This window comes from Varanus komodoensis, unplaced genomic scaffold (assembly GCF_004798865.1).
Source record: "Varanus komodoensis strain SLA01 unplaced genomic scaffold, ASM479886v1 scaffold29_1, whole genome shotgun sequence".
Classification (NCBI taxonomy): Eukaryota; Metazoa; Chordata; class Lepidosauria; order Squamata; family Varanidae; genus Varanus; species Varanus komodoensis.
Genome location: NW_025335759.1, coordinates 10,919,947 through 10,945,825, shown reverse-complemented (window position 1 = coordinate 10,945,825; position 25,879 = coordinate 10,919,947). Strand labels below are relative to the sequence as shown.

Here is a 25,879-nt window from a genome sequence, read left to right as displayed (position 1 = left end):
TAGCAGCGGGGAATTGGGAATATTTGTTTAACGTTGTCTTTTGGTGCTGAGAACTGGGGGTGAAGTGGAGACTGGTGGGGCTGGGAATGCAGTATCCGAATTTGCTTACAGCAGCCTTAAACTCCTAGGTGAAACTCTCCCTCCCCGCTCTGTTTCCCCCCATACACTTAGTTGCTTGCCCCTCTCTGCCTTCTCCATTTATCTGCTGCTGTTCCCTCTCCTGCCCCCTCCAAGCTTCTTAATTTGAGGAGAGATGGAGAATTGGAGTCTATGTCTTGGCTCTTATAGGCAGAAAAGTGTTGGTTTTTAAACTCGTTTGTGGTCCAGTCTTCTCTTAATGACTACCAGGAGTAGCTTGCAAATGGAGAAGCAGAGCAGGGTTTAATTTCCCTCCACAATTTTTTTTCTGTAGGGGTGGTATGTCTTTTTTAAAGAGTCAGTCATCCTTAAAGCAGAAGGGATGTGGCACCACAGTATAACCTGGCTGCAAAGGTCCAGTTGTTACTACAAGCTTTTGACAAGGTTCCCTGTAAGATCTTTGACAAGATGATGATATGTGGCTCATATGCTACTGCTGTTGACTTTAAGAGATGCTGTTAGCCTGTTCTCAGCTACAGCATCTCCTTTCTGGAATTCGCTTCCTGAAGAGTTTCATCCAGTGCTTTTGTTGGAATCTTTCCAGCAACAGGCAAAGACCTTTCTTTTCTTCCCGGTATTTTAGAGACCTGTTCTAAGCTCTTCTGGCTGTTATACGGAGTCCCATGTTGTGCTGTATTCTTTGAAATATTTGCACGCTCTTCTATATTTTAAAATATTTCTGTGACATAGTGGGGTTTCCGCTGTTGTAATCTGTCTGGAGAACATGAATTATTCTGCAGATCAAAACTATACTGAAGAACTCTTAGGTGGCTTCACAACTATTGAGCATCCATGTGCAGAACATGCTCATTTATGCTTTTGTATTAGCCTCAAGGGAGGTCGCAAATGCCCTTCAGCAGGGCTCTGTCCTGACCCACAGCTCATGCTGTGCCACTCAACACCTTCATTCATTACTCTGTTGAGGTTGCAGAGGGTACGTTTGTCAAATCTGTAGATGACACAAAGCTGGCAGGGATTAGTGCAGTAGAAGGCAAAATCAAGTTTCAAGCGACATTGGAACACAGAGCTGAACCTAGATGGAAAGTCTTGCATTTGGATGCAGAAGAATCAAAGATGCCAGTATAGGTTGGGAGAGACCTGGCGCAGCACCAGTACATGTGGAAAGGATCTGGGTGTTTTAGTATTCCGCTAAGCTGATTGTAAGATAGCAGAGTGATACAGCTGTTAAAAGAGAAAAAAATCTCTAGGCATCTTAGTCTGTGTTAACGGAAACATGCTGTCTGGATCACAGGAGGTAGCAGTTCAGCTATGTTCTATATTAGCCAAGCCACCTGTGGAGTGAAAACCCTCTTTTAAGAATGACATTGACAAGTTTAAATGCATCCAGATAAGTTCAAACAGGATGGTGATGGTTCTCGAGTCCTATGAAGACCAGGTTCTTTGAGGAACATTTCAAAAAACGGTATGTTTAGCCTGGAGAAGAGAAACCGGAGGGCAGGTGTGGTAGCAGTGGTCAGATATATACAGGGTTGCCATGCTGAAGGTGGAGCTGAGTGCATTGTTGTTCCAGAGGGCAGAACAAGTACTACTGGGAGCAGATTTGGCTAAGCGTTAAGAGAAACTTCCTGACAGTGAGAGCTGTTAAGCAGTGGAACACATTGCTTTGAAAAGTCTTGGGCTCTCCTTTCCACGAGGCACTTAAGGAGCCCGGAAGAACCGTCTGGCAGAGATGCTTCAGCTGCAGGCTATGTGGCAGATCCTCTGCAGAGGAGGGAGTGAGACAAAACGATGGTCCCGTCTGACTCTCTGATTCTGTGACCAGATGACTTGTTGAACATCACTGAAGCTTTTGACAATTCCCACCCTTTCTGTTTGTTCCTTTTATTGATGCTGCTATCTTGTTAAGTGCTGGCGGCTTTGAGTTCCTTAGCTCCGCATAACAAGCACAAATCAAATGGATCTGGGATCATTCATGTGTTCCCTCGTGATGCTTTTCAGCTCAGAATGTGACTGTGGAGGAACTTCTCACTGCCTACAAGCAAGCATGTCAGAAGTTAAACTGCAAGCAGATACCCAAACTACTGAAGCAGATCCAGGTACGTGCTTTCCCTTAAGCAGCAACACATTTATTAGATGTACCCGTCAAAGCCAAGGATGGATTTCTGTAAACACTGCAGAGTCCAGTTGCAACTGGAACTGGAAGCAGTAATAACAACAGTCCTCCCATACTCGCAAGTAAGAGGCCAGTTCCGAGAACACTGTCTTCCCAGAACTGGGCTGTGTGGGTTCCCAGCTTTGTTTTGGTTTGCTTTTTGTGGATCTGACCGATTCTCACGGGGGCCCAGGAAACTCCCTTGTCCTGAGTCAGATTAATGGTCCATCAAACTCATTCTCTGCTGGGCGATGGAAGCTCTGCAGGGTGCAGGTGGCTGCTTCCTGTCCTATACCATGTGGTATAGCCCTCACCAGAAAAAGACAAGATGAGACAGGTTTTCCACTGATCCCATCTTGGCACAGTGCAACTAGTCTGGTATAGTTTGCTGTGGAAGGAGTTACACTCCCCTTTCCTTTTGGTTGTATTTTGGCTACTTCCAGGGACGGCAGACTAAAAGCTCACTGGGGCCGCTTTTCAGCTGGAGGCCTCCATATTTATTTCTCCCCAGATGCTTGGAATATTTTGGTGCATATGACATTATTCCGGGGAAATAAATATGCTGGACTCCAGCCTGAGAGGCTCTGGTGCAAATTCACCAAGTTTGGCAACTCCCTTCCTTCCAAATTCACACAGTCTCTTTCTCTGTGCCATGGAGAAGTGAACGCAGGAGGCTAGTTTTGCCCTTTCTTCCTAAGTTGAGGCCTTGCACACACACACACCACTGCACTGCCAGTTTGGGCTGCAGCTGCTCAGTTCAGAACTTTCTGCGCCAGGCTAGAAGATTCCTGTCCGTAACAGAATTGTTTCATCAATTAGTTTTAATTGAGACTGGACCCAAGAGTGGCACAGCCCAGTCCAAAGGAAAGGCCCTCCACTTGTCTGGCCTGTCCCCTCTGATTGGACCTGTACTCAATGCTGGGCTTGAAGCAAACAGAGTCAGCCCCTGGTGGGGTGACCAGGGTCAGGCTGGGCGTCATAAGGCAGTGGCTGGGTTTGGGCTGGTTTGATGCTTCAGGCTGTACACACTTCCCTCCAGCTCTTCTTGTTCCCTGATCATTTTCCTTTCATGTGTAGTAAAAAGGCTGCTGCTCTGTTGCAGGAATTTAAGGACCTGACTCCTAGGATAGAGTGCCTGGACCTGAAAGGTATGCGTGCGAGGATGCTGTCAACAGAGCGCAAATCATAGTCCCTTGGACAACGCTGGGCACTGACGATAGGCTGCGGCATCTCCCTCCTGCCCTGCACTTGGGAATTTGTTCCGTTCCTTTCTCCTTGAAAGTCACGGATTCAGTGGTGCAAATGCCGGGAGCGCCTCCTGTATTGCATATTGTAACATTCAGATTGGGAGCTGAGAGAGCTTTTTTGCTGGTGAGCCCGTGAAATCTGCTGCTCCAAAACTGACTGTATTTCATGGGTTTGTCTCCTCTCCTCTCCTCCCCAATATTCTTTTTGCAGTCCCCATTTTAAAATTATAAGCAGGCTTGCAAATGTGCCACACCGTGTAGCCACGTTGCCCCATGCGGGCGCACATATAATTGCTCCCACACCCCTGGCCTCGGTGGGGGTGATCCTCCCTTCTTCCCCTGTGCTCGCACCTGGTTTTAATATCCCACAACCCAAGAGGTACTTCTCCTAAACAAATCAATGGGCAGCCTCGCTCGAACTGCAGAAATAGGTTGCTGTTTGCAGGGCACATTTGTTCCACCGTTTGCCTGTAAACTTCCTCTGCTGGAGAGAGGCAGGTCAGGTGGGCAGGGCAGACGACTCCCAGGGCCTCAGGTAGTGGAGGGAGGGGACTTCACTGGAGTGGAAGAGCAGTGGGCCGCATGCAAAGGCTGAGCAGCTGGTATGTGATTGGGCGGGGAGGGGGGAGCAGCTGCTTTAGGCTGTCTGGCTCCGTGGCAGAAAGGAGTGCCAAACCTGTGGACATTCTTCATGTTCATGGTTCAGTACCAAGTTCTTGACTCGTGAGACCAACGGTTCTGATTCAGTACACTTTCCTTGTATGTTTGGAAAAGTTCATAGCCCTTGTGCTGGAGAAGGATTGGGAAAGGATGGGACAAGGGCTGTGCAGAGAAATGGGCAGAACGGCCACTGGTCAAGGGCAGAGCTCTGTTGTTTCCGGAGTTGCCCCCTTTGGCCCTTGCAAGAAAGAGCAGTTGAGTCAGCGGTCAGTAATGGAAGGATGGGAAGGAGCTGCACAAGCCATATTTGTGTATGTGCAGCAGATTAAACGAGGCTCAATCTTGCGTATCTGTGCTAGATTTACATGGAGAGCTAGTCTTCAAAGCCCAGCCCTTGCCCAAGCTATGGGGGACCCGAGAAATCTATCTGGTGAGAGTCTGGTTTTTTTCCCTTTAAGGGAGAACAGAGAGAGGTGTGCTCTGCCGGATCTTAGCTCAAGGGAAAATGTCGCCCTTCTCCATTGCATGCAGTTTCCGTCGCCCCTGCTTGGGAGTCTGCACTCTCGCTCCTGCTGCAGCTCTAACTCCCAAACTGCAAGAGGCTTACTCGTGTGCCGCGAGAATAAAGAAGCCCCTGCGAGCCTGGAGCAGCCGGCCTTGGAAGCTGCTGGCTGAATCTCCGAACAAGTCTGGGGAAATAAAAATGCTTTGGGCTCTGTTCTCCTCCTGGTCAGGAGAACAGAAATGGTGAAGGAACACAACACCAGCTGGGCTTCTCCGCAACCACATCACAGGAGGCTGCCTGCATCCGTCCGGCCCTTTATTTTCTTCCCAGCTTTCCTTGATCTTGTGCCCTCTGGATGTTTTGGGCTGCAGTTGTCACCATCCTCAGTCAATGGGCCTGTCAGGAGGGAATGATGGGAGGCGTAATTCAGCCTGCCTAGAGGGCATCAAACTGAGGAAGCTGGCTGTGGCTTCCTTGGGCGTCAGGAGACTGACTCGGCACTTGCTCTTAGATTTGTAAAGTATACTCTTTTTAAAAGGTGTTTGCCTCCGGTCTTAATTCAGTATCTCAGCTTCAGGAAGCTTAGGAGATGCTCTTGCACACGTGGGGGCTGCCCCCCCCCATGTTTAGGTCTTTGCTGTCAGAGGCTGTGCATGAAAGGCATGTGAGCAGCCTTACCCTAGCCAGCTCCTAGGTTGCTCCTGGTTCACCCCGTGGCCCAGTCAGAACCTGCTCAGGCTAAACCTAAGCAGGGCTCTGCAAAGCCATTTCCTATAGACAGGACAAGGCAAAGCTCTTTCTTTGAAGGAGAGTTAATAATTCTCTCTTACTCTTTCCTGCACACTCAAATTGTACATTAATTGCTGGGTTTCTGTATTTTCTGTCGTTCATTCCAATATTTAACGTCCCCTGTTGCCTGACTCTGAAATCCTTTAAACTCTGTCTCTCTTGTTTTCTAGGCGAGAAGTTGGACTACAAGGCTTGCGAGGCACTGGAAGAGATTTTTAAGCGCCTCCAGTTCAAAATAGTGGATTTAGAGCAAACAAACCTAGATGAAGATGTATGTAATCTCCCCCGCTCCCTGTTTCTTTCTTTCTGAACTGGGCTGAATCATGCAGTCCTTCGCCTCGCTGTCCTTGCAGCTGAGGGTCAGGGTTGCCCTTGCAGGTTTGGTCATGAGGCGCTGCCACCAGCCCCAGCCCAGTGCAGCCTGCTCTCCATGGCAGAGGCTGCCCAAGGACTTATGCAGGTGGCTTTCCCAGGGCCCTGAGTAGGGCTTTCTCCTGGGACGCCCCCACGGGGCCGTCACCTTTCCCAAACGTGCGACTGGCTTGCATTCTCAGACTGGGCATTCTGACAGGTCTCTCTGAGCAAAGTGCCACAAATGGCTTCCTGCAAGTCGGTTGGCAGCTGCAGCTTATACCGGCTGCACAGTTCGGGGCATCTTGGGCAAGGCAGCTTTAGGAGGCCCCGTCCCCTGAGAAAGACGGGGCAAGCATGCCCAGAATTGCCTGAACTGCTTCAGGGCCCCCGAGCTGCGCGGTGGGAGTGCTGGCAGCACAGCGGTGGCGAACCCTTCTACTCACTGGGCTTGCGTTAAGGCCGGGCCTGCACTGAACTAGGAGTATCTTGAAATGCAAGCGTGCCCTGTACCACACAGAATATATTCCCTTTTTCATGCCCCCCTCCTGAAAAGCAAAAGTTGTAGTTTTCCACAACTAGCCCAGGAGAGGCTGAGACAGAATCTTTCTTCTGGATGTAGCATTTTTCTTGCAGGGAGCCATGTGGTTCTGAAGTGGGCTAAAATCCAGTCAGTCAGTCAGAGGTATCCACTTGCAGCCTGTAGTTACACCATCCTCTCTTTCTTCTTTGAATTTACCCGTTGTTGCCCACCTCATTGGGGTGGGCGAACCAAGGCCCAGCCCCTGAGCATGTGCATCAGGCATTTAAACAAAGGCATCTTTAAGTTAACAATTTCCTAACTGATAGGTGGTCAACTCTAAAAGCCCTCCCTCCCTCCCTCAAACTCTGATGCGGACTGACATCAGCACTGCCCATGCTGATACCCTTATTTGCAGGCAAGGTGCTTTTTGGTTCTGTCTGTCTCATAGGCTCATTGATAATCGTGATCAAAAGAAATAGGACATTTGAAGTTGGAAGACTGGGCAAGACTGCTCTGTGTGTTCTCTCTCTGGCTCGGCTCACTGGTTTTTCAGTGCCTGGGGCCATTTCCCAATTCTTCCATCCATCCACCAAACCTGGCAACGCAGAGACAAAAAAAAAAAAAAAACCAGAGAAAGCATTTCACTACTTTTTATTGTATAGTAGTGCAGCATGTTAGATTGAGAAACAGCTGCCACCAATAAATACAATAGATACATTTATAATTAATTTGGTCACCAAGTTGAAGTAATTTAAAAGTTAATATTGCAGTAGTGAAAACACAACTCAAACCATCATTATGTCAGTAATACTAAAAAAGGAAGTTAGTAAAAGCAAGCCCCACTGCTTTAAACAGAGGCATACGAGTGCTTAGGGATTTTCCATACTTAGTGGTATAGAATATTATAAATAAATAAAGCTGTGGGGCACATGTCCCCCACCCTTCCCCTGGCCTTAGAGGCACCCCCTCCAAAGCTTCAGTAGTGGCAGATTAAATGCATAAATCAGGAGATTGCCTTATGGGTGTAAATGACAGCAAGGTAACCACAGTTGTGGGCTTTACTGCATGCAGAATTTCCAAGTTCTAGCGGTTCCAGTAGACGGTGCTCACTCAAAAGTGTGTGTAAAACCTTTCTGGTTGCTCGGCGGTAATTGGCTGCCCTCGCGTGACCCCCAGTTACGTTCAGCTGCTCAGAGCGCTGTGCGGGGCCAACGAAGTTGTCCTCCTTCCTGGGATTCAGCAGTTCTGCGCACACTTATTTGGAAGTAAATTCTATTAAACCCCTGGGACTCGCTTCCAAGTGGGTGCACCTGGCGTTGGGCTCTAAGCCTGTGCAGCAAGTTGGTTCTTGATTTTTCAGTCTGCCCTATTTCCTGGCATCGTATTTCAAACCGCAGAGACGTCTTGTCCATGGCTGCCGTTACCACAATAGGTGCCGACATGTCGAACGCTCTCTGCCCGTTCCTGTCTCGGCTGTGCCCAAGGCAGGTGCTGCTGCGGTGGCTGTGGCTGCACCACCCAGGCGAACCATGCTGATGCGCCTCTCTCTTCCTCCTCCCCCCCTTCTGTCTTGCCAGGGTGCCTCGGCGCTGTTCGATATGATCGAATACTATGAGTCAGCCACGCACCTCAACATCTCGTTCAACAAACACATTGGCACGCGGGGCTGGCAGGCAGCGGCACACATGATGCGGAAGGTTTGTATCGGGGCCTGTCCCCCTCTCCTTCAAACACCACTTGCAGGCAGCTCTGGGGAAAGAGAGCAAAGGCTTGAACCTGTTTTCGTTCAGGCTTTGATCGAGCTACAGCTGCCAAGTGCCTGTAAACACCCTCAGAGGTTAGCTTTGCAGTGCGTGTTGAGGGGGGGGGGGGGGTGGAGGAAAGCGCTGCCCCCTCCCAGCAGTGCCTTTGTTCTGAGGGGGAAAACTGGCAGGTTCTCCAGAATTTCAGGGACCTGAGTGAGCAGCAGATTTTCCCAATGGGGGGGAGTGTAAAGCCTTTTGTACTGCTTTGTTTGGTGCCGGTTGCAGACGTTGGGACCCTGGTGGGATCCATCTCCATTGCAGGAAGGATAAGCCTGCTTTCTGCTCTCTGTTAATGCAGGAACTCTATAATCTCCTGCTTAAACAGGCTTAGTGCTCTTGGTGTTTCTCGCTGCCAACAGAATATTTTTCCCTGCCTCTGATGAAAAGCCTGCACAGCAGACAGGGGTCTTGGGGAGGGACTAATCCAGCAAGCGCTGGGCTGTACCTTTTGCTACCTAGTCGTTCTAAATCTGAAATAGCTCAGAAATGGCGGTGGTGATCATTCCTTCAAAGCCTTTTGCCTCAGGCTTTCAATTTTTCTGCCATAAGTAAATCAACACAACACAAACTGGCTTTAGTTTCCTTCCCTGCACACTTCAGCAGTGACATGCCTGAACAGGGCGAAGTGGTACACCTGGAAGCACAGGTGCTCATCATGTTAGTCCCTACAGCCACACCCTGCAAGAGAGTCCCCATGGCTGGCAGCTGGGTGGATCCATGTACTCTCCACTGTGAGTCGCCCCGAGGCTTTGTTGCGATGGGGGCGGCATAAAAATGTTTTAAATAAATCAGTAAATAAAATAAGTCTTTTGTAATGTTAATGGGTCTTAATTGCCCATTCAGGATGAAGTAACCCACCAATATTTTGCTTTACAACAGGGAACAGTAGATGGTTGTTTCAAAAAGTCATTCCTGCCCTCCTGCAGATCATGTCTGGCTAAAGATCAGAAGGACCTGGGAGTTTTGAGGGAGGGGTGACCTTGGCTTCCATGCGAATCGAAATGTGCACAGGCTCTGCTACTTGTTCTAAGCCAGGCCATGAATGCCTCCAGTCTGTCTTGCCTGCTTCCACGGGCAGCAGCCCTGCTGAAGCTCTGGCCCAGCCTTGCCACCTGAGATCCTCTGAACGGAAAAAGACCCAGACGGGGCTGGACAATTCCACCCACCAGGTGGCATTTGACTTCCCCAAAGTACTGGCTCAGTCTTGTCCCTGGGCTGAATCCTGCTTCGGGCCTACTGGATATTCTTCTGACAGCTTCTGGCTAGGGATACATGGGTTGATAAAATGCATTCCCTTTGCATTTTGTGGATTTTGAGGCCTTTCCTCCTGTCACCCACTTGTTCATGGAACTGGATTTTGTGCAGATGAGTTGGGCCTATGTGTACAAATGCACACCGATCTCCACAAACTACACAAATGCCCCCAGTGCACACGGTCATGCTTTAATCTGGGGTGGGAACACACCTTTTCAGTGCTTTTCCAGTGTTTATTTCTCTATTTGCATAAACTGCGAAATCAGTAAATTTGCAGAATCAACACAGCTTGGGAAGAGGCAGTCTGCTGCAGAATCCACAGGTTGGCGTCATAGAAATCCAACTCATTTGAGCTTCAGGCATCTCTACTTCCAGCCCTATGATTCACTGTCATTCTTTTGTATTGCTTGTTTTTATCATCTGTTTTTAGCCGATTACAACTTGTTTCTTATTTTTATTGTTTCTGTTAATGGATTGTGTAAATGCCCAGAGAGATTCAGTCACGGGGTGGTATAGAAATGAAATTGATGATGATGATCCAGGGACATAACAAAATGCTTTAAAAGGTGCTTTTTAAGGCTGCTCGCCCACAGTGTAATGAGCTGAGATTTTTTTTTACTAGCTTCAAATTAATTTCTGAGTCCAGTTCAAATGGTTGCTAGAAGCCTGAAGTGACTCGAGACCAGTGCCTCTAAAGTGGAGTGCAGAATCTCAGCCTTCTCCTCGGTTCCCACCCACTTTCCCCCAAGCACCTTTTATTGGGTGGTTTTCCAGCTTTTATCGCGTCCCCCTCCTCCACATGCTAAAAGCCTTGAAGCTGAAATATGTAGTGGTGTCGGGTATTTTGTCACTCCACACACGCCATCCCAGCTTTTTGGAAAAGCGAACTTCACACATGAACTGCTCTGTGTGCTTCCTCCTGCAGACCAGTTGTCTCCAATACCTGGACGCCCGCAACACGCCGCTTCTAGATCACTCGGCGCCGTTTGTGGCACGCGCCTTGCGCATCAGCAACAGCCTGGTTGTGCTGCACCTGGAGAACGCAAGTCTGTCTGGGCGCCCGCTGATGTTGCTGGGTGAGTAGCTTGAGGTGCTCTTTTCTGTCCTTGACAGACCCATCCCAGCTTTTCCTCCCCCTACCCCATCGCATCTCCCGTTACCTCAGCTGCTACATGCTTTTCGGCACCAGGCTAAAGCCTTCTGATTTTCCCTGTGCTTTAATTGTTAAATAGGAAAAGTTACGCCTCATTTTATAATGTGTTTCGCATTGCCATTGGACCATCCGGGATGGATTGCTGTTGTATTCAGTCGATGGTTGTATCGTATTGCCCTTTGGGAGGGTCGCTCTTTTCTGTTGTAAACCTTTGCGAGAGCCCTTGGCTAATCCAGCAGTAGGTAAAAGCTTTTCTAAATAAATAAATAAATAAATCTGCTCCCCGTTCTCTGCTAGGAATGCAAACTGCGTACAGAAGGCGCCTTTTCGTGGGGGCTCCTCTTCTGCCAAAGGCAGCCCTCTGGCACGGTGGATGCGTAGCGATAGGACAGGCCGCCTGCGTTCCTGCCTTTCCGATGCCGCGTCAGTAGCCCACGTGCAAGTCGTCTCCTGATGAGCAAACTAATTGGGCAGATTTATGAAGGAGAAGGCTGTACAAGACTTCCAGCCCTCAGGGCTAGTTGCTGCCACCAGTATCCCTGGCCGCAGGCCCGTGTGCCCCAGCGGCTGGGGACCATGGGCGAGTGGGTGCCGTGGCATGCCCGTGGGCTCTCTGCCAGGGGCTGGTTGGCCACTGTGTGGACGGAGTGCTGGGCTGAATGGGCCTTGGTCTGAAGCGGGTTGACCAGGGAGCTGCCAGGGAGATCTGTGGCTCTCGCATCAGGCAGAGAACCAGGTGCTGAGGAAGAGAGGGGTGTGTGTGTGCGTGGGGGGGGGGGTAACCCCCTTCCCTCTGGCTGAGAGCCAGGGCTCTGCCCTTTCTCTGCCCAGGGAGGACTCGTGGGGGTAGAACAACAACTTGTGCCATCGGGAAATGCGAGAGGATGCATGGTGGGGGAAGAGGGCAGAGTTATGGGAGGAAAAGCAGCAGGATATGAGGGCCCACTGAAGGAATAAATGAAGCATGGGCATCCTCCCGGTTGGGACCATACCGTGGCAATTCTGGGCTGCAGCCTCCTCTCCGTCCCTCTCTGACTTTCACAGTTGTTTACCTGTGTGCATAAGCGCAAGCCCCTGTGGGCTCCTTCCAGCCGGCTAAAGCACTCGGTGGCCTGAGTCCCGTTTTCCTTGGTGAAGGCCTCCTTCCACAAGAGCCACCTGGCTGCCTCTCGGGGTTAGCTTGATGGATGCCTGCCTTGGAAAAACTCAGGCCGTAATTCATTTGTTCGTCCTTTCCCTGTCCTGCCCCCCCGTATGTTTATTATACTTGGAGCCCTGTGTGGGAACACCGGCGGCTTTCCATCCTAGAGGCTGACCGCCTTGGCAGTGCTTTAGCAAACCCTGTACTGGAGCCTGGACCCGAGAGTCTTTGAGGTGCTGTAGGGCAACTCAGAGCTCCCTTCCTCGTAGTTTGGGCACCTCTGTGTATCCCGAGGAGCAAGCTGCTGGAAGGAGTCCTGTTCAGCTCGGGATCCTCAGCACGTGCTCTAGCTCTGCTTGGTTCTTTCATTCCTGTGCATGGGAGCCAGGGCACGTCCATTAACGCCCAAGAGGAACCGGACGCGAGGCGGTATTAAACTTCCAGCATGCAACAGGTAACCCTGGGTTTTTGCGTTCTGCTGAAGGCTTTGATAACGAATTGGAGCCAGCGTGAGCAACTCTAAAATGCAGGCCGGGAGCAATAATGCATGAAGTCTGGAAGAGAGTCTCCTCTGGTTACAACACTGTCCCATTTGTGCAAAGATAAATGCCCCAGAGGAGGAGGAGAGGGGAGCTGGTCCTTCGCCAGCGTATCTGTTTTCCTTCTGGCTCTGGTGGACAGTCCCCCTGAGCGAGTGTCGGGTTTCTGGCAAGCAGAGAGCTCTGCGCTGTGGAGGGAGCAACCCCTTTGCACATGTGTCTTGGGCACGGCAGGCAGGCTTTTCCTTGGTCTCGCGAGCGCTTCGGGGCGCACGTCACACCACAGTTACCCTTCCAGTCAAGCCTTTCTCATCCCTGCTCGCCTGTCGCATCTGAAGCTGCTGCATAAATGGGGAGTCTCTGGAAGGATTGCCCCCTCTGCACCCCCCCGCCCCCAATCCAAGGCATCCAGTCGGGTTTGGGGTGGAAATCGCAACCCTCTTGGGAAGGCAAAGCTGGCCAGTTGTGAGACGTGTCTGGGGTCTAGGCATCCAGTTGGCTGGCAGGGCCAGATTCAGGGGCAGGAGTCACACTTCCCCTTCTTTTCCCGGACAGGCCGAGGCCGGCGGATCCCAGCTCTCGACTTGGCCGGCCCAGTGGCAGGGAGCATTCTGGGGGTGCCAGGACTGCGCCTCCGGGTGCCCACGAAGCAAGGCAGCCGCTTCTCATCGAGCCCTTTGTTGTATTTTTCCTTCCATCTGCTCTCCTCTCTTCTTTTAAAGCAACGGCCTTGAAAATGAACATGAACTTGCGGGAGCTTTACCTGGCAGACAATAAACTAAACAGCCTCCAGGACTCAGCTCAGCTCGGCAACCTCCTGAAATTCAACTGCTACATACAAATCCTGGATTTGCGGAACAACCACATTCTGGATTCAGGTGAGGGAGTCTGGCTTCGGGCTGCTCAGAAACTGAGAGCCGGGGTCAGGGTGGCATATATGCTGGAGTCGCCAAAAAAACAAAATAGAACAATGTCGTACAAGGGTCGCTTACATTTTAGGTCAAAATAAAGTAGGATTCGGCAACTTGAACACATTCGTGCAAATTCAGTAGCCTTGGGTGTATTTGCCTGCATTTGTATAATTTATTTTGATGTTGCCAGTCATGGAGTATGTAGATAAGCTTTCTGAAGTTCAAAATGAAAGAACAAAAGCCAGAACATTTTCCCTCTTGGTGGTTTTTTGTTTGTTTTTTGTTTTCTTTTTTGCAACTATGTTAAAATAAGGATAAATTTTGAAAATGTGAATCAATCAGACTGGCTTCATAACTGGCAGCTGGTGCATATTTTTAAACAGTTGATTGTAATTGTTCACTTGCTTTTATTTTAGCTGCACCAAACCACTCAAAAGCTTGAAGTTCTTACAGTTCAGAAGAATAGGGCTGTCAACAGGTTAATCAATTAACCAAGTTTTACATAAACTTGAATTTTCCAAAATTGTAATGTGAGCACCTCTTGAAAGAAATTGAAGGAAGCGCAAGGATCTTTACAGCCGAATAACCCAAACTTACTGTATTTCCTATATAAACAAATTGCCTAACTAGTAATAAAAGAATCAATTGAATGCGAGGAATTCACACAGCTGTTGCTGTGGGAAGCCATAAATCTATTTCCAAAAGCTGATGCAACTGCTTACTGAAACAAGCATTCACACAAAGCATCAAGGCATCTTTTCACCATGTGATGTTCTCTCTTATTTATCCATTTTCCTGCAAATTTAACCAAGTGCGGGAAATGTTCCAGCAGCCTCAGTGAAAGGCCCAGTAAGAAAAACGGGCAGAGTTCAGAGGAGGCCAGAAATGATTTGATTTGATTTGATTTGATGTATGACATTTGTATGCCGACCCTTAACCCATAAGGCCCTCTGCGCAGCCTGCGGCAAGGCAAAATACACATACAATAACATGGTCAAAGAATGTACGATACAACCTACAGGGGTGTTGTCTTTCCAAGTGCCTGTGTGCAAGGCTGACGAGCTGCTTGACTGTGAGGAGGGTCCGCAGCAGTGGGCTGGAAGCACGCCCCTCTCCCATGGGCTCTCCCGGGCTCCCCGCCTACCTGCTGTTCGCTGTTGGATTCACAGGTTTGGCCTACATCTGCGAGGGGCTGAAGGAGCAGCGGAAGGGGCTCGTGACACTGGTGCTGTGGAACAACCAGCTTACTCACACTGGCATGGCCTACGTGGGGATGACGCTGGTGAGTCACGGCCTCTGGCTGCAGTAGGGCCCCAGGCCTCTGGCCTGAGATCTGGAGGCTCTGCGGAATTCCCCTTGCTGACCTGGAGAAGAGTCGGAGCCTGCAGCTGCTGCAGGGAGGCATGGGACAGGCCTGGTATGACCCTTGGCCCACGAGACAGCGCTGGAAGAGAAGGGCTAGCCGGCGGGAAGGGCAGCGTGCAGCCAAGAGGCTGGCCCATCTCCCGGAGGGGTGGGGCCCAGGGCTGCTCAGAGGGAGGTTCTCAGAAGCAGTTTGAGTCGGGGTTCAACAAACCGGCCTGTGCATGCTCAGGGACTCTCTCTTTGCTGGTTATGCTTTACTGGACCTACGCTGGACCATAACGGGCTTTGGCCAAAGAGCGTTCTGCTGTTTGCAAGGCGTCCAGGGGGAAGCCTAGCTCACAACAGGCAGCTAGTTGAAAAAGGCCTGACTAAGGTGTTTAGTGGAGGCTTTTTCATCTTCTGTGAGGAGAGAAATATTTGTCCCTTTTTCTTCACCCAGATGGTAGTTAGGAGAGGCAGAAAGGTTGCTTCTTTAGCCGTGTCTGTATATGGCTTTTTAAAAAGATGACATTTCTGTCCATGAAGAGCTCTTAGCCGTGTTGGCAAGTATTTGTTCCGGGTGCTTGACTGCATGCCCGTTTTTAAGGTGCCCAGAACTTGCTTGTGCTAGCCCTGTTTGCGGGTTTCGGTGGCCCTGTCCTCTCCCCTTCCCACAGCCCTGGAGTTGGGAAGACGGGTATGAGTTGCCTTGCTGGACAGAGGCTAAACGTCAGCCTGTTGCCAGGCCCGGCATCGATAATTATTGTCATCAGTTTTATTGCTCCGCTGACCTGGAGCCAAAGCTCTTGGCCGGCATGGAAGGTCTTGCTTCTGCCCCGGATGGCCAAGTTTCTGCATGGGGAGTGCTCGTATCGGCCGGCCGCCTCTCTAGCAGCCCGTCGTGCTTTCTGTTTCAGCCCCACACCCAGAGCCTGGAGACCCTGAATCTGGGGCACAACCCCATCGGCAACGAAGGCGTCCGCAATCTGAAGAACGGGCTCATTGGCAATCGGTCGGTGCTTAGGCTGGGCTTGGCCTCCACCAAGCTGACATGCGAAGGTAGGCCAGGCCTTGCCTCCTGCCCGGGTCAGACAGCCTTCTGCCTCCTCTTGAGGGGGAGGAGTGGACAGGTGCCCGGCCACTGTTTCCACACGGCCTTTTCATCTGGTGTGTCTTGGTGTCCAGGTGCGGTGGCGGTGGCGGAATTCATAGCGGAGAGTCCCCGCCTGCTTCGGCTGGACCTGCGGGAGAACGAGATCAAGACGGGAGGGCTGATGGCCTTGTCCCTGGCCTTGAAGGTTAACCACTCCTTGCTCAGGCTGGACCTTGACAGGGAGCCCAAGAAGGAATCGGTATGTCTGGCTCGGGCGCCTGCGTGTCGGGAACCTTCCATCCCTCCTCCCACTGTGGACCAGGTGTGTGGGGGGGTGAAGAAATGCCCGTTGGGGGCATCATTTCACTGGCCTGATTCAGTTTGTAGCCAGAGGTGCTGGGGAAGCAGCGCAATCTGGTCCCCGGATCAAAGGGCAGGAGTGGAGTTGTTGACCTGAAGCCAGGGGCTCCCCGGTGCTGGTTCTCGGCCCGGGTTCGTGAGGGCAAGGCTACCCTGCATCCCTGTACTTTGGAAGCCGAATGTTCAGCACCCCTCTGTCTTGCAGTGTGAAGGAAAGGGATCCTTTCTTCAGTGAGTTTCCTTTTCTGTGGATCCTGGTTTTCAGGGCTCCAGTGGCTGGACTGGGCAATGGCAGAAAGCTGAGAGGACCTTCCCCCTGCATCCCACGGGTTCTTAGGTCTGTTTCCTCCTTCCCTGTCCCCCAGCCATGAGGTCTGCAAACTTGCATAAACGAAAGCGCCATTGTCAGCCGGCAGCTTCCGATTGGCCAGCTGCCCACCCACCATTTGCACGGCCAAGGTGCCACTCTCTGGCTGTCCGAACCCCAGCCCAGCACCCTTCCACAAGAGCACAGCATTGCCTGGCTGCGATCGCTCAACACACGGCCTTTTAAAAGCTTCCTCCGCTGGGTCAGCTGCGTAGTTCCACCCAAGACGCCGACGGTATTGTCAGCGTCACCGGACACCCACTGTGTCAGGTTTCCTCCACAAAAGGCCAAGTTTCCTGGTGTCACTCTAGCGCTGCACTTGAAACAAGCACAGGCGGAGCAGGCAGGTCACTCCGTGCCCCTTCTGGAATAAACTTTCCAGAAGGAAACTGGAGCACTCTGCCTGACACTACCAGGCAGAAAGCAGTGGGTGGCGGAAAGTAGCTCTCCAGGCCTCCCAGAATGCTTAACCACGGGCCGTGCTGGCAGGGGCTTCTGGGAGCTGGAGCTCTACCTTTTGCCAGCTTCTGCTGCAGAGAGAGGACAAAACCTCCATTAAGTCAGGCAGGCATTTTATCTCTCCTAGATCGATGCACCTTGCCCGTGAGCTAATCTCTCTGCAAGAAAAGGTCCCCATGGCTCAGCTCTCACCCCTGGCCTGGCCTACTTTTAATGAGCTGCTGTGTGCCCGCACCTCTTTCTCTGCAAATCTGTCAGCCCATTTGAAATCTACCTGGTCAAGGTGCGAAGAAAACGCACAGACGCCTCTTGAATGGGCACTGCTGGGCCCCCTGTGAAGGGGCCTGCTGGGTGGTGTATCGCCACCAGTCCCTCTGTCTGCACTCATGGGTGAAGGTAAGCCGGGCCCTGCCCAGCTGCGAGACTCGCCCTCTCCTCTGAGGGTCGCAGAGGCTGCTCTGCGTTTCCTTGAAAAAGAGGAGGGAGTGCCTTCGAAACAGGGCTGGCGGTGAGCAACGCGCATGGCTCTTGCCCAGGGATGCCTTGGTCTTCTGGACCCCCCACCTTACAGGTACTCAGATTCTTGCCAGCCTGGAGCACATCTGGACGCACGCACGCAGGCAGGCCGGGCTGAAACCTGTCCCGGGCCCCCTCCCCATGCGGCGCGCCAAGCCCTGGCTGCTGGGACTCGCAGTGCAGAGCAGCTTCCCTTCAGCAGCTTTTGCTTCATCACGGCTGTGTCACTTGCCTCCTCCTCTGGCAGGTCAAGAGCTTTATCGAGACACAGCGAGCCCTCCTGACGGAGATCCAGAATGGCTGCAAGCGCAACTTTGTTCTGGCCAAAGAGAAGGAAGAGAAGGAGCAGAAGCTCCAGCTATCCGCCTCCATGCCTGAAATCACCGTCACCCAGCCGCTGGAAGAGGGGCCGGCGGAGGACAGCGGGCAGAGAGGTGGCCCGGCGTCCACCCCAGAAGAGGGTGAGGAGGTCAGGGAGGTGTTACCGTCCCGAGAGAACGGGGCCCCGGACGAGAGAGTCACCGGTGGCAACGAGGACTCGTCCGATTCCGATTCGGACACAGATGAAGAGGGGGATGAGAAACTGGAGGTGAAGGGGCTCCCTCGCCCGCAGGAACGTGGCACCTCCGATCACGCTGCGGGTTCGCCCACTCTGCGTTCCTCTGAACAGCCAAAGGAGGCACTCAGCCCCGATCGCAGAGTCCCCCCTCTGAGCCCTGCGGAAAACCCCCAGCCAGAAAAATCTGGAGGGGAGGTGATGAGCGGGACCCCAGCCCATGCCGGCCCTCCTGGGAATGAGATGCGGATAGCGGTCTCCAGTCCTGGGCGGGGCCACAAGATCTTCGTCGTGACGCGGGTGGAGAGCTTGCCGGAGAAGAAGGCGGAGACAGGTTCCCAGCAGGAGAGCCCGGCCTCTCTGAGGGCAGCCCGGCCCAAGCAGGCCAGTCCCGCAGCGCCGATCCAGCCAGCAGAGACTCTGTGCTCGGCTCTGCGAGCGAGTGAGACTCTTCCTGGGTCGCCCGCCGGCTCAGAAGCCTCCCCCTCCTTGCCAGGCTCGTCTCTGGGGGTGGAGAAAGCGAACTGTGGGCCGTGCGAGAGCACGGGCCATGCTGCTCTGCTGCCCAACGGACTAAAGACGGAGTTTGTGTGTGCACTACCGGGCACGTCCCTGGGGCGCGACGGGAGGATCGCCAGCTGTGCCATCGAACACGGTAAGTCAGAGGCTGGTGCTGCAGGAGAGGAGGTCGCGCACAGCGTGAGAAGCTTCCTCGCTGGCCTTCCGTCACGCTCGGTTCGTGGCCCAGGACGGAGCTGAGGGGATGGGCGCAGCCGCACGCAGGGCGGGCTCCTGAACAGCCCGAATAAGAACATGGCAGGGTGGATGTCGCAGGGACTGGAACGCAGAAGGAAAGGCCAGCACGATGGGCATTGCGGTCCTGGGGGACGCCAGGCTGGGAGAGGGCTGGTGTAGGGCCTGCAGGATCGATGGTCCCTGGGCGTGGGGGCGGCTCGGGGGCCGGCTGACTCTCGGACTCTCCACTCTGCGTTTCAGAGCTGAACTGTTCCAAGAACGAGAAGGAGCTGGAGGAGTTACTTTTGGAAGCAAGCCTCGAGATGGGGCAGGAGCCGATGTGACACTTTAGGTAAGGGAGCAGCTTTTCCAGATGGGCGGTGGAGGCATCATGCCCCTGCAGGGGCGGGGTCCCAGGAGGGCCACGTGGTGGAGGGCCGTCTCCAGCCACGCTTGAGACTGCAGTGCGGCTTTCCTTCCTAGCACGCATCTGGTTATGGCGAGAGAACTTTTGAGCAGCCCTTACTAGAAGTCGAGTCGCTAGTTCTCACAGTTTTAGAATCCTGTTTAGGGGAGGATCCTGTGAAAAGCCTCGTGAGGCACGGTGGGAATTGAAGGAGGCTTGGCAGTATTGCAGTGAGCGACTTCAGTCCATTATGAATGCGTTGCTCTGAGTTTTTTTTTTTTTTTAAGGCAGCTGTATTGAGAGTCCGGCACCCTACAAATCTATATTTAATCAGCTAATTGGTATAGGAAAAGGCAGGTGGCTTGTCAAATCGAGACATATTCAGAACGCAGTCCATTCTGGATGCCTGGAACCTCCCAGACTTGGGGATGATGGGAATCCTCTGAGCTGAGGGCGCCCCCGCGTTCCTCCTGCCCCACAGGCACCTCCAGGGCCGGTTTGGGCAGCCGAGCCCAGTGCTTTGACGCAGGCGGGAAGGGGCTGAGGCGGTCCTGGCCCTCTGCTGCCATTTTTTTCTGTGCCGGCTGAGGGTGGGGGGCACTCCAAGCTCAGAAGTCCTGCTCCACAGGTGGAGCACAGGTGAAGCTTGACCTCTGTGCCCCTGGCCATCAGTGGGGCTGCCCCACCTCTGCTTTTGTTCACTCCCGGCTCTGACCCTCTGAACTGGTCTCCCCGCTTCTGTTTCTCCCCTCTTCCTCTTCCAGCTCTGGGCCATTCTGCGGCAAGCGGGCTTTGTCCAGCTCTGCTCCCTCCCTTCACCGTGTGATCCTGAAAACAGACAGACTCTGCAGCATGGAGGCGACGTGACGGCTCCCCTCAGAAAGAGCTTCGTTTCCAGTTGTGGCCCTTCCCTCTCTCCGCCCCCTAATCCTCCATGTCTTTCCTCCGAGACGAGACGCTGTGCAGCGGGGGGGATCCAGGGCATGGAGGAACTGAGAAGACCCCGGCCTGGAGGTGCGTGGCCCTCCCTGAGCGCGCTCCTTCCGCATCCTTAGCCACGGCTCGTGCTGTTTTTCTTTCTTCTTTACTCCCTTGCTGGAGTGACCCTTGCACTTGAATTTGCAAGGAAACCTCTCCTGGACGTTGGATCAGTGGGCACTGGACAAAACCCTCTCCTGGTCGCACCGGGAGATTTGGAAAAAACAAGTCCCCACCACCTAGAGATGCACAGCAGCGCTGGCGGCTTTGCTTTCTGCGCCTTGCAAGTGCCGCAGGTCCCGGCGGACCAGTTTTGCAAGAGCAGCAGAAGAGAAGAGCTGCTCCCCCGGGTCCGGGAGGCCAAGGGCCGTTGCACAGTAACCCGCTGCGGAGAAGCCTCGCCGCAGCCTCTCCGCCAAGCCACACTCTCCGGGCTGCCGACCCACACTACACACCGCCGTTTATTTATTTTTTTCTTTTCCCCTCCCTCCCCCGCCTTCGTTGCGTCTCCTTGTCCGTTTTCGTCTTTCGTTTGGTGTCTATTTATAACACAACGGGAACAGTGTCCCTGTGAACCCGCCACCCTTCGGGATGACGCGGCTTGCTCCAAATTTGCAGAGCCCCGCGATGGGGAGCGAGTGCTGCTTTGGCGCGCCGGGAAAGCCTGGGGGCGGGAGGGGTTCCCCGAGCAGGGGCTCTCCCCCCCGCACGGAATAAACGCTGCAAGCTGAGGGAGAGCGGCCGGAGGAGCGACAGGACCCCTGTGCGTCGGTGGCCGGCTGCCACCCCGGCACCACTTCTGCTCCCTGGGGCCTGCCTCTCCTCATCTTCGGTGCAAACGGGCAGCGTTGCAGCCCCCACCCCCACCCCCCAGGCGTCATTTTTCAAGCCATACCGTGTGAAACGTGCTGGGACTGGGTGGCTGTTGCAGTAACTGGTGTCGTGCGTGACAGTGCAATGTAGCAAGCAGCGCGCACGTGCGTGAGAAGGCAACGGCCGTCGTGGGCGGGCTGGCTGGCTGGCTGGCTGACTTTGCGCCCTGTGCAATGAACTGGATGTGAGCATCTTCTGAGGATGCTGCCCGTTGGTGGGCGGCGTCTGCTTCCCCTCCCCTCCCCTCCCCTCCCCGAACTTCAGACGTGCTGCGGGGGATGCCACAGTTGTGGTTGGTACATCTCGAGAGCAAGAGGCAGTTCCTCCCAACCAAAGCTTGCTTTCCATAATTGGGGCGATGGGGGAGAGAAACACTAACGAACGGCAACCCCAGTGGGAACAGGAGCCTTTCCCAAAGCCCCAGGGCTGGCGGAGCGTCTGGCACGGAGCCCAGCCAGAGGCGCTGGGGCATCGCACACGAGCAGCGGAGAGGTGGGTTGCTGCAGAAGAAGTATCTGAAAGCGGGGGGGGGGGGTCGAATATTTCTCAGGGAAGGGCTATTTTGCAGCATCCGCCAGGAGAGCAGCCCATCGTACCAAGGATTGTGGGTGGAGCTGACGCGGCCAGGCCACCTGCACCGTCTTCTCTCCCACACGCTCGCGATGCAAGAGGCTCCAGTGAGAGACAGGACCCCAGAGGTGCTCGCGGGACGCTGAAGGGCCTCCTCGGTAGCCACAGAATCTGAACTCCCCCCCAAAACGAAGATGAGGCGCTTCCCTGACGAGCAGGGAGTCGGGATTGATGGATAGCCTCGGATGCCAGAGTTGTTGCAGTCATCCTGGAAGGGTGACCAGTCACCGACCTGGCTTGGAAAGGACGGGACAGAAGCGAGCGGGATCTCTCTTGTTGACAAGGGAACCTCGGAACAAAAGGCAGGCGCCTTCCTTGCGTCCTTCCCATCTTCTCCCTGTTCTCAGCACACCCACCCGCCCTGCTGTAACCATTGAACCCCCAACCTGAACTAGCAGGAGGAGAGCAAGTGCATAAAAGTATCTCCCCTCCTGACCCCCAGTATGTGATGGACTCCTTTGCCCCCGTCAGCATGAAATGAAATCTCTGCAATGTTTTTATGGTACTAATTGTAATTTAAGCAAAACTGTAAAGGAGGTGTCTTTCTCCGTTTTATTTGTATAAACTGACGAGAAGAAAGTGCTACCCCCACGAAAAGCAGGTTTTGTGGAGGGATGGCTGTCAGGTAGATGATGTAGACCATAAAGCTTTTTACTTTAATTTTATTATTTTTTCTTAAGTGCAATAAAATCTATCAGGGAGCTTAAGAGGGTTCGGGCTAGGGCTGCATGGAGTATCAGGCAAGAATGGGAGAGACGAAACTGCCCTTCTCCCGCTTGACCGTGAGTCTCTTTTTCCACACATACAAAGACACATGCGCCAGGAGTTTTTGCTGCGTTAACACTACATTTACAGAAAAGATGGCGCCAGTTTGATTTTGCGTTCCTTTTTCTTTTCTTTGGAGGTGGGGGTAATGTTTGTCATTCCTTTTTTGTTGTGTGTGGAGTTTTATTTTTGTTGAAACTGTCTTCTATTAAATGAAAAGCTGCATTCTTCAAGTGATTTCTTTCGGTTTCTTCTGGGTGGTGGGCTGGGCTGAATTCGTGGCCGGGATTCTTTGACTAGACGAAGGACAGGTTCGTTCTTTCACTGGGATAACCACTGCCAAGTAGCCAGATTGTGAACTGCAAAGCAGATGACGGCTAGCTGGGTTTCAGCACGGTGCGCTTATGAATGACTCTCCAGGGATGCCCAGTGCTTTGTAAAGTGACCAAAGCAAAATATGGGGGTCTCTCCCACTGTAGGGACTGGGTCTGCTTTTCTCAGAATACTGCACTCCAAGCCAGAAAGTTTGGATGCTGAGGGGCAGCTAAATGGCAGAGGAGGAGGGGTTGGGATCACCAGGGTTAACAAGTGAGATGGCCAAGCAGCTGGTGCGAACTAGAGTGCCTCTGATTTGGCAGTGGAGAGACACTTTAGAACAAGGAGGGCCCAAGGGGGTGAGGTGTGAGGTCATTTTTTTATTTATTTATTAAAACATTTTTATGCTGCCCCATTCGCCGAAGCCTCGGGGCGGCTTACAACAATCCCAGTAGTTCATTGTCAAGCTGAGCAAGTGGACCAGTTAGGTAATGTCTGGTGTTCCCACCATCTTGCCTGCAAAGAGCACAAACCTCCCTGAGGGTGGAACGTGCCCTTTTTGGTAGTGAGAGGAGGAAGGGTTTCAGTTTGGAATCATCCCTTAGCATGGGCAAGAACCAACTAACTGATCAGAGGGTCGTTGCTTTGATTGCTGCTGCTCGTTAACATCTGTATTATTGCTTGCTCACTATGGCAGAGTCAGCCTAGCTCAAAAAAGACCAGAAACCTTTGGCTTTAAGCTGGAGTGAGTAGAGCAGAGAGAAGTGCCTCTAACAGCCAAGGATCTTCCAGTGTCTGTTTTGGTAGCGGAAAAGGGATGAAAGGAGAGTAGTTGTGCATGCTTGGCTTTTGTTGGGATAGACAATGAAAGTTACGTTCCGGGCTTCAATCCAGGGCCTTAGGGGAGTTTGTCTCTTGCATTTTCATTGAGATCACTGTCCACACTACACCTGTGCCAGTGTCTGCCTCTCGCCTCTTTCCATAGACTCGTCCTTGATTAACCTCCTCCTAAGCCTTCCAGTTGAGCGCGTTTTGTCTTGTTACGTAGCACGAGGTATGCTGGTTGCCAGACGAGCAAAAAGGGCTTAAAAGAAAGTGGGAATTGGTGTAAAAAGTGCACCAACGAAAGCGAATGCGTGTGTCTTCGGGGTATCGCACAATGACGCACATCGGGAGGCAGAACATTCCATGTTGAAGGGCCCCTAAACCATCTGTTACCCAAACTTCAGATGCCCCTAAAGCACCAGCAGAGCAGCTTGCGTGGGACAATGAGCTGACAGGTATGGGAGTGTCATTGCAGGAAAAATCCCTCTTTCTGACAGAAGCAGAACCGTGCTGGGTGACCAGCTGGTCTTGTAAGAAAAGGTTCTTGCAGATGTCAGAAAAGGAAGAGCTGACAGAATTAATTCTTGATGACCTCATGGTTTATGTCTGGGTTTAAGCTTTACTTTTTTTTTTAAAGTATATTCTGTTTCTTTTCTAATTATCTGGGGTCTTGTTTACATGATTCTTTTGATGGATCTTTAAAACATGCCTATTCTGAAAGATGCAAGGCAGGTCTTCCCATGAGTCTCTGGAAGACTAGCACCCAGACACCCTGCACGGCGCTCGGTGTTTCATTTGGACTGCTGCGAGACGCTCTGTGGCAGCGGCAGAAAAGTTATCTTGAGGTTTGCCGTACTCTCAGAACATAGTTGCTCCATTTGGCCGGGTGAATCTGCCTGTCCGTCCTACTGTTCCCCTCTCTCTGGCTGCTTAAAACGAGCCAGTTGAAAAGAGGGTCCACCTCTCGCCTTCCTGCCTCAGTCTGGCCTCTGAAGCAAGAAGGACCTTGCTGGCTTCTGCCCCTGGCCTGCCACAAAGCTGAGACGCAAGTCGGAGAGCCCCGGAAGGCCGGGTTTGGACCCTCATGGTGAGGCTCCGCGCCCTTGTCTTAACGCTTCCCTAGGGGAAGGATGGCCCGACAAGAGCAACTGTTAGCACAGTCCTCGTTACAATTTGCTGCTAGATTTGGTCTGGGGAGGAGGCAGGTGTTTGGACGGTTTTGCACTTTGCAGCTCTGCCGAGCTCCCGGGTAGCCATCTTTGGGTCGGGTGGAGGAGCTCCTGTTCTTGCACAGCTCGCCTTTGCTGAACAATGTTGTCCAAATGTGTTTTTAAGCTGCCTCAAGTTCCTACACGATGGGTAAGAGAGGATGGAAACCCAGCTTTATTTTCTTGCTGGCCTGCTGCTCTCACATTGATGGATTGTTTGGTGCGTATCAAAATGTCTCAGAGCAACTGCAATTTTTCTCCATATATACCAAAACTGATGGCAACATTTCCTTTTGTTCCAGCACTTGGGGGAGGGAGAGTAAGTTAACTATTTTCACTTTGGTGATTTAGAAAAGCTGATCCCTTGCATTATTTATATACAAAATTAAATCATAGGGAATTCTCTTGTGTTCATGCATTTAATGGGTTAATTTATAACATGCTTGGTTGAAATAAAGAGTTTCCTGACAGGCTGGTCTTGTGTGTCACCCTCTGTATTTCCAAACAAATGATTGTCTTGCTGGGGTTACTTTTGAGAAAGTCATCTTTCCTAACAGCCCCTGACCCCAGATGTTCCTTCAGAGAAGATTTGGAAACTTAAGTGCTAGACATTTTCTGCACAGAAATGATGTCTACTCAAAGATCTTGAGAGTATTTTTCCCATAGGACTGAATGAGAGCCATGAAGAACCATGCCAGCTTTCTCCCTGAAATTCTTGCTACCAAAAAACTAGTCCTCTATCAACTTGGGTGGAAAACAGGTTCTGCCCTTATGGACCAGTGTCTCCAAGCTATTTTATTTCCCCTGTATGGAAGGAAATACTGATGCCCCCGGACATTACTAAGAGGTTCAACCCTTGCAGAAGTCTTGAAAATCGCGCTAAACTACTTACAGTCTGGCCTAAGCCTTCGCTTCCCTAGTAGTCCCATCAAAGACAGATTGTTGCTTCCAGAATCAACTTGCCCTTGTCTACATATCGCCAGTCTGGATCCTCTTTCTTGGCTATGGAAGAGTGTGTCAGAACGTTAGGAGCTTCAGACCTCTCTCAGTGGCAGCGACTCAGACATGAACTTTTCCAGCACCATCTAGTGATGTTGCTGAGGACTGAACGTGGGTCTTACCTGGGCAAGGTGTGCACAGACATCCCTATTGGACATCCCTATTGTCCAGAGGCGGCTTGCTTGTCATCTTAACCCAGTATGCCAGAAATTGTATTGGAGAGCAAACAATTATCCGAGCAAGTAGTTACCAAGTGACGGCTACCGTACCCAAGGCTTTAAGAACAGAATAATGAGCATGCTTTAAGAACAGAATAATGAG

The 25,879-nt window shown here is 52.2% G+C and overlaps 1 protein-coding gene across 1 annotated transcript in view; it reads left to right on the top strand.

The window, feature by feature from the left end:
- Nucleotides 1–25,032, top strand: part of PPP1R37 (protein phosphatase 1 regulatory subunit 37) — a 47,954-nt gene extending 22,922 nt beyond the window's left edge. The window contains exons 2-13 of the mRNA XM_044434845.1: nt 2,098–2,195; nt 3,354–3,399; nt 5,623–5,723; nt 7,904–8,023; nt 10,311–10,461; nt 12,941–13,096; nt 14,299–14,411; nt 15,391–15,532; nt 15,659–15,825; nt 17,516–18,479; nt 18,821–18,911; nt 19,730–25,032. Of these exons, the coding sequence (XP_044290780.1) occupies nt 2,098–2,195; nt 3,354–3,399; nt 5,623–5,723; nt 7,904–8,023; nt 10,311–10,461; nt 12,941–13,096; nt 14,299–14,411; nt 15,391–15,532; nt 15,659–15,825; nt 17,516–18,479; nt 18,821–18,903 (2,141 nt within the window). The 3' untranslated portion in view covers nt 18,904–18,911; nt 19,730–25,032. The remainder of the gene's footprint in view (nt 1–2,097; nt 2,196–3,353; nt 3,400–5,622; nt 5,724–7,903; nt 8,024–10,310; nt 10,462–12,940; nt 13,097–14,298; nt 14,412–15,390; nt 15,533–15,658; nt 15,826–17,515; nt 18,480–18,820; nt 18,912–19,729) is intronic.
- The last annotated feature ends 847 nt before the right edge of the window (nt 25,033–25,879 follow it).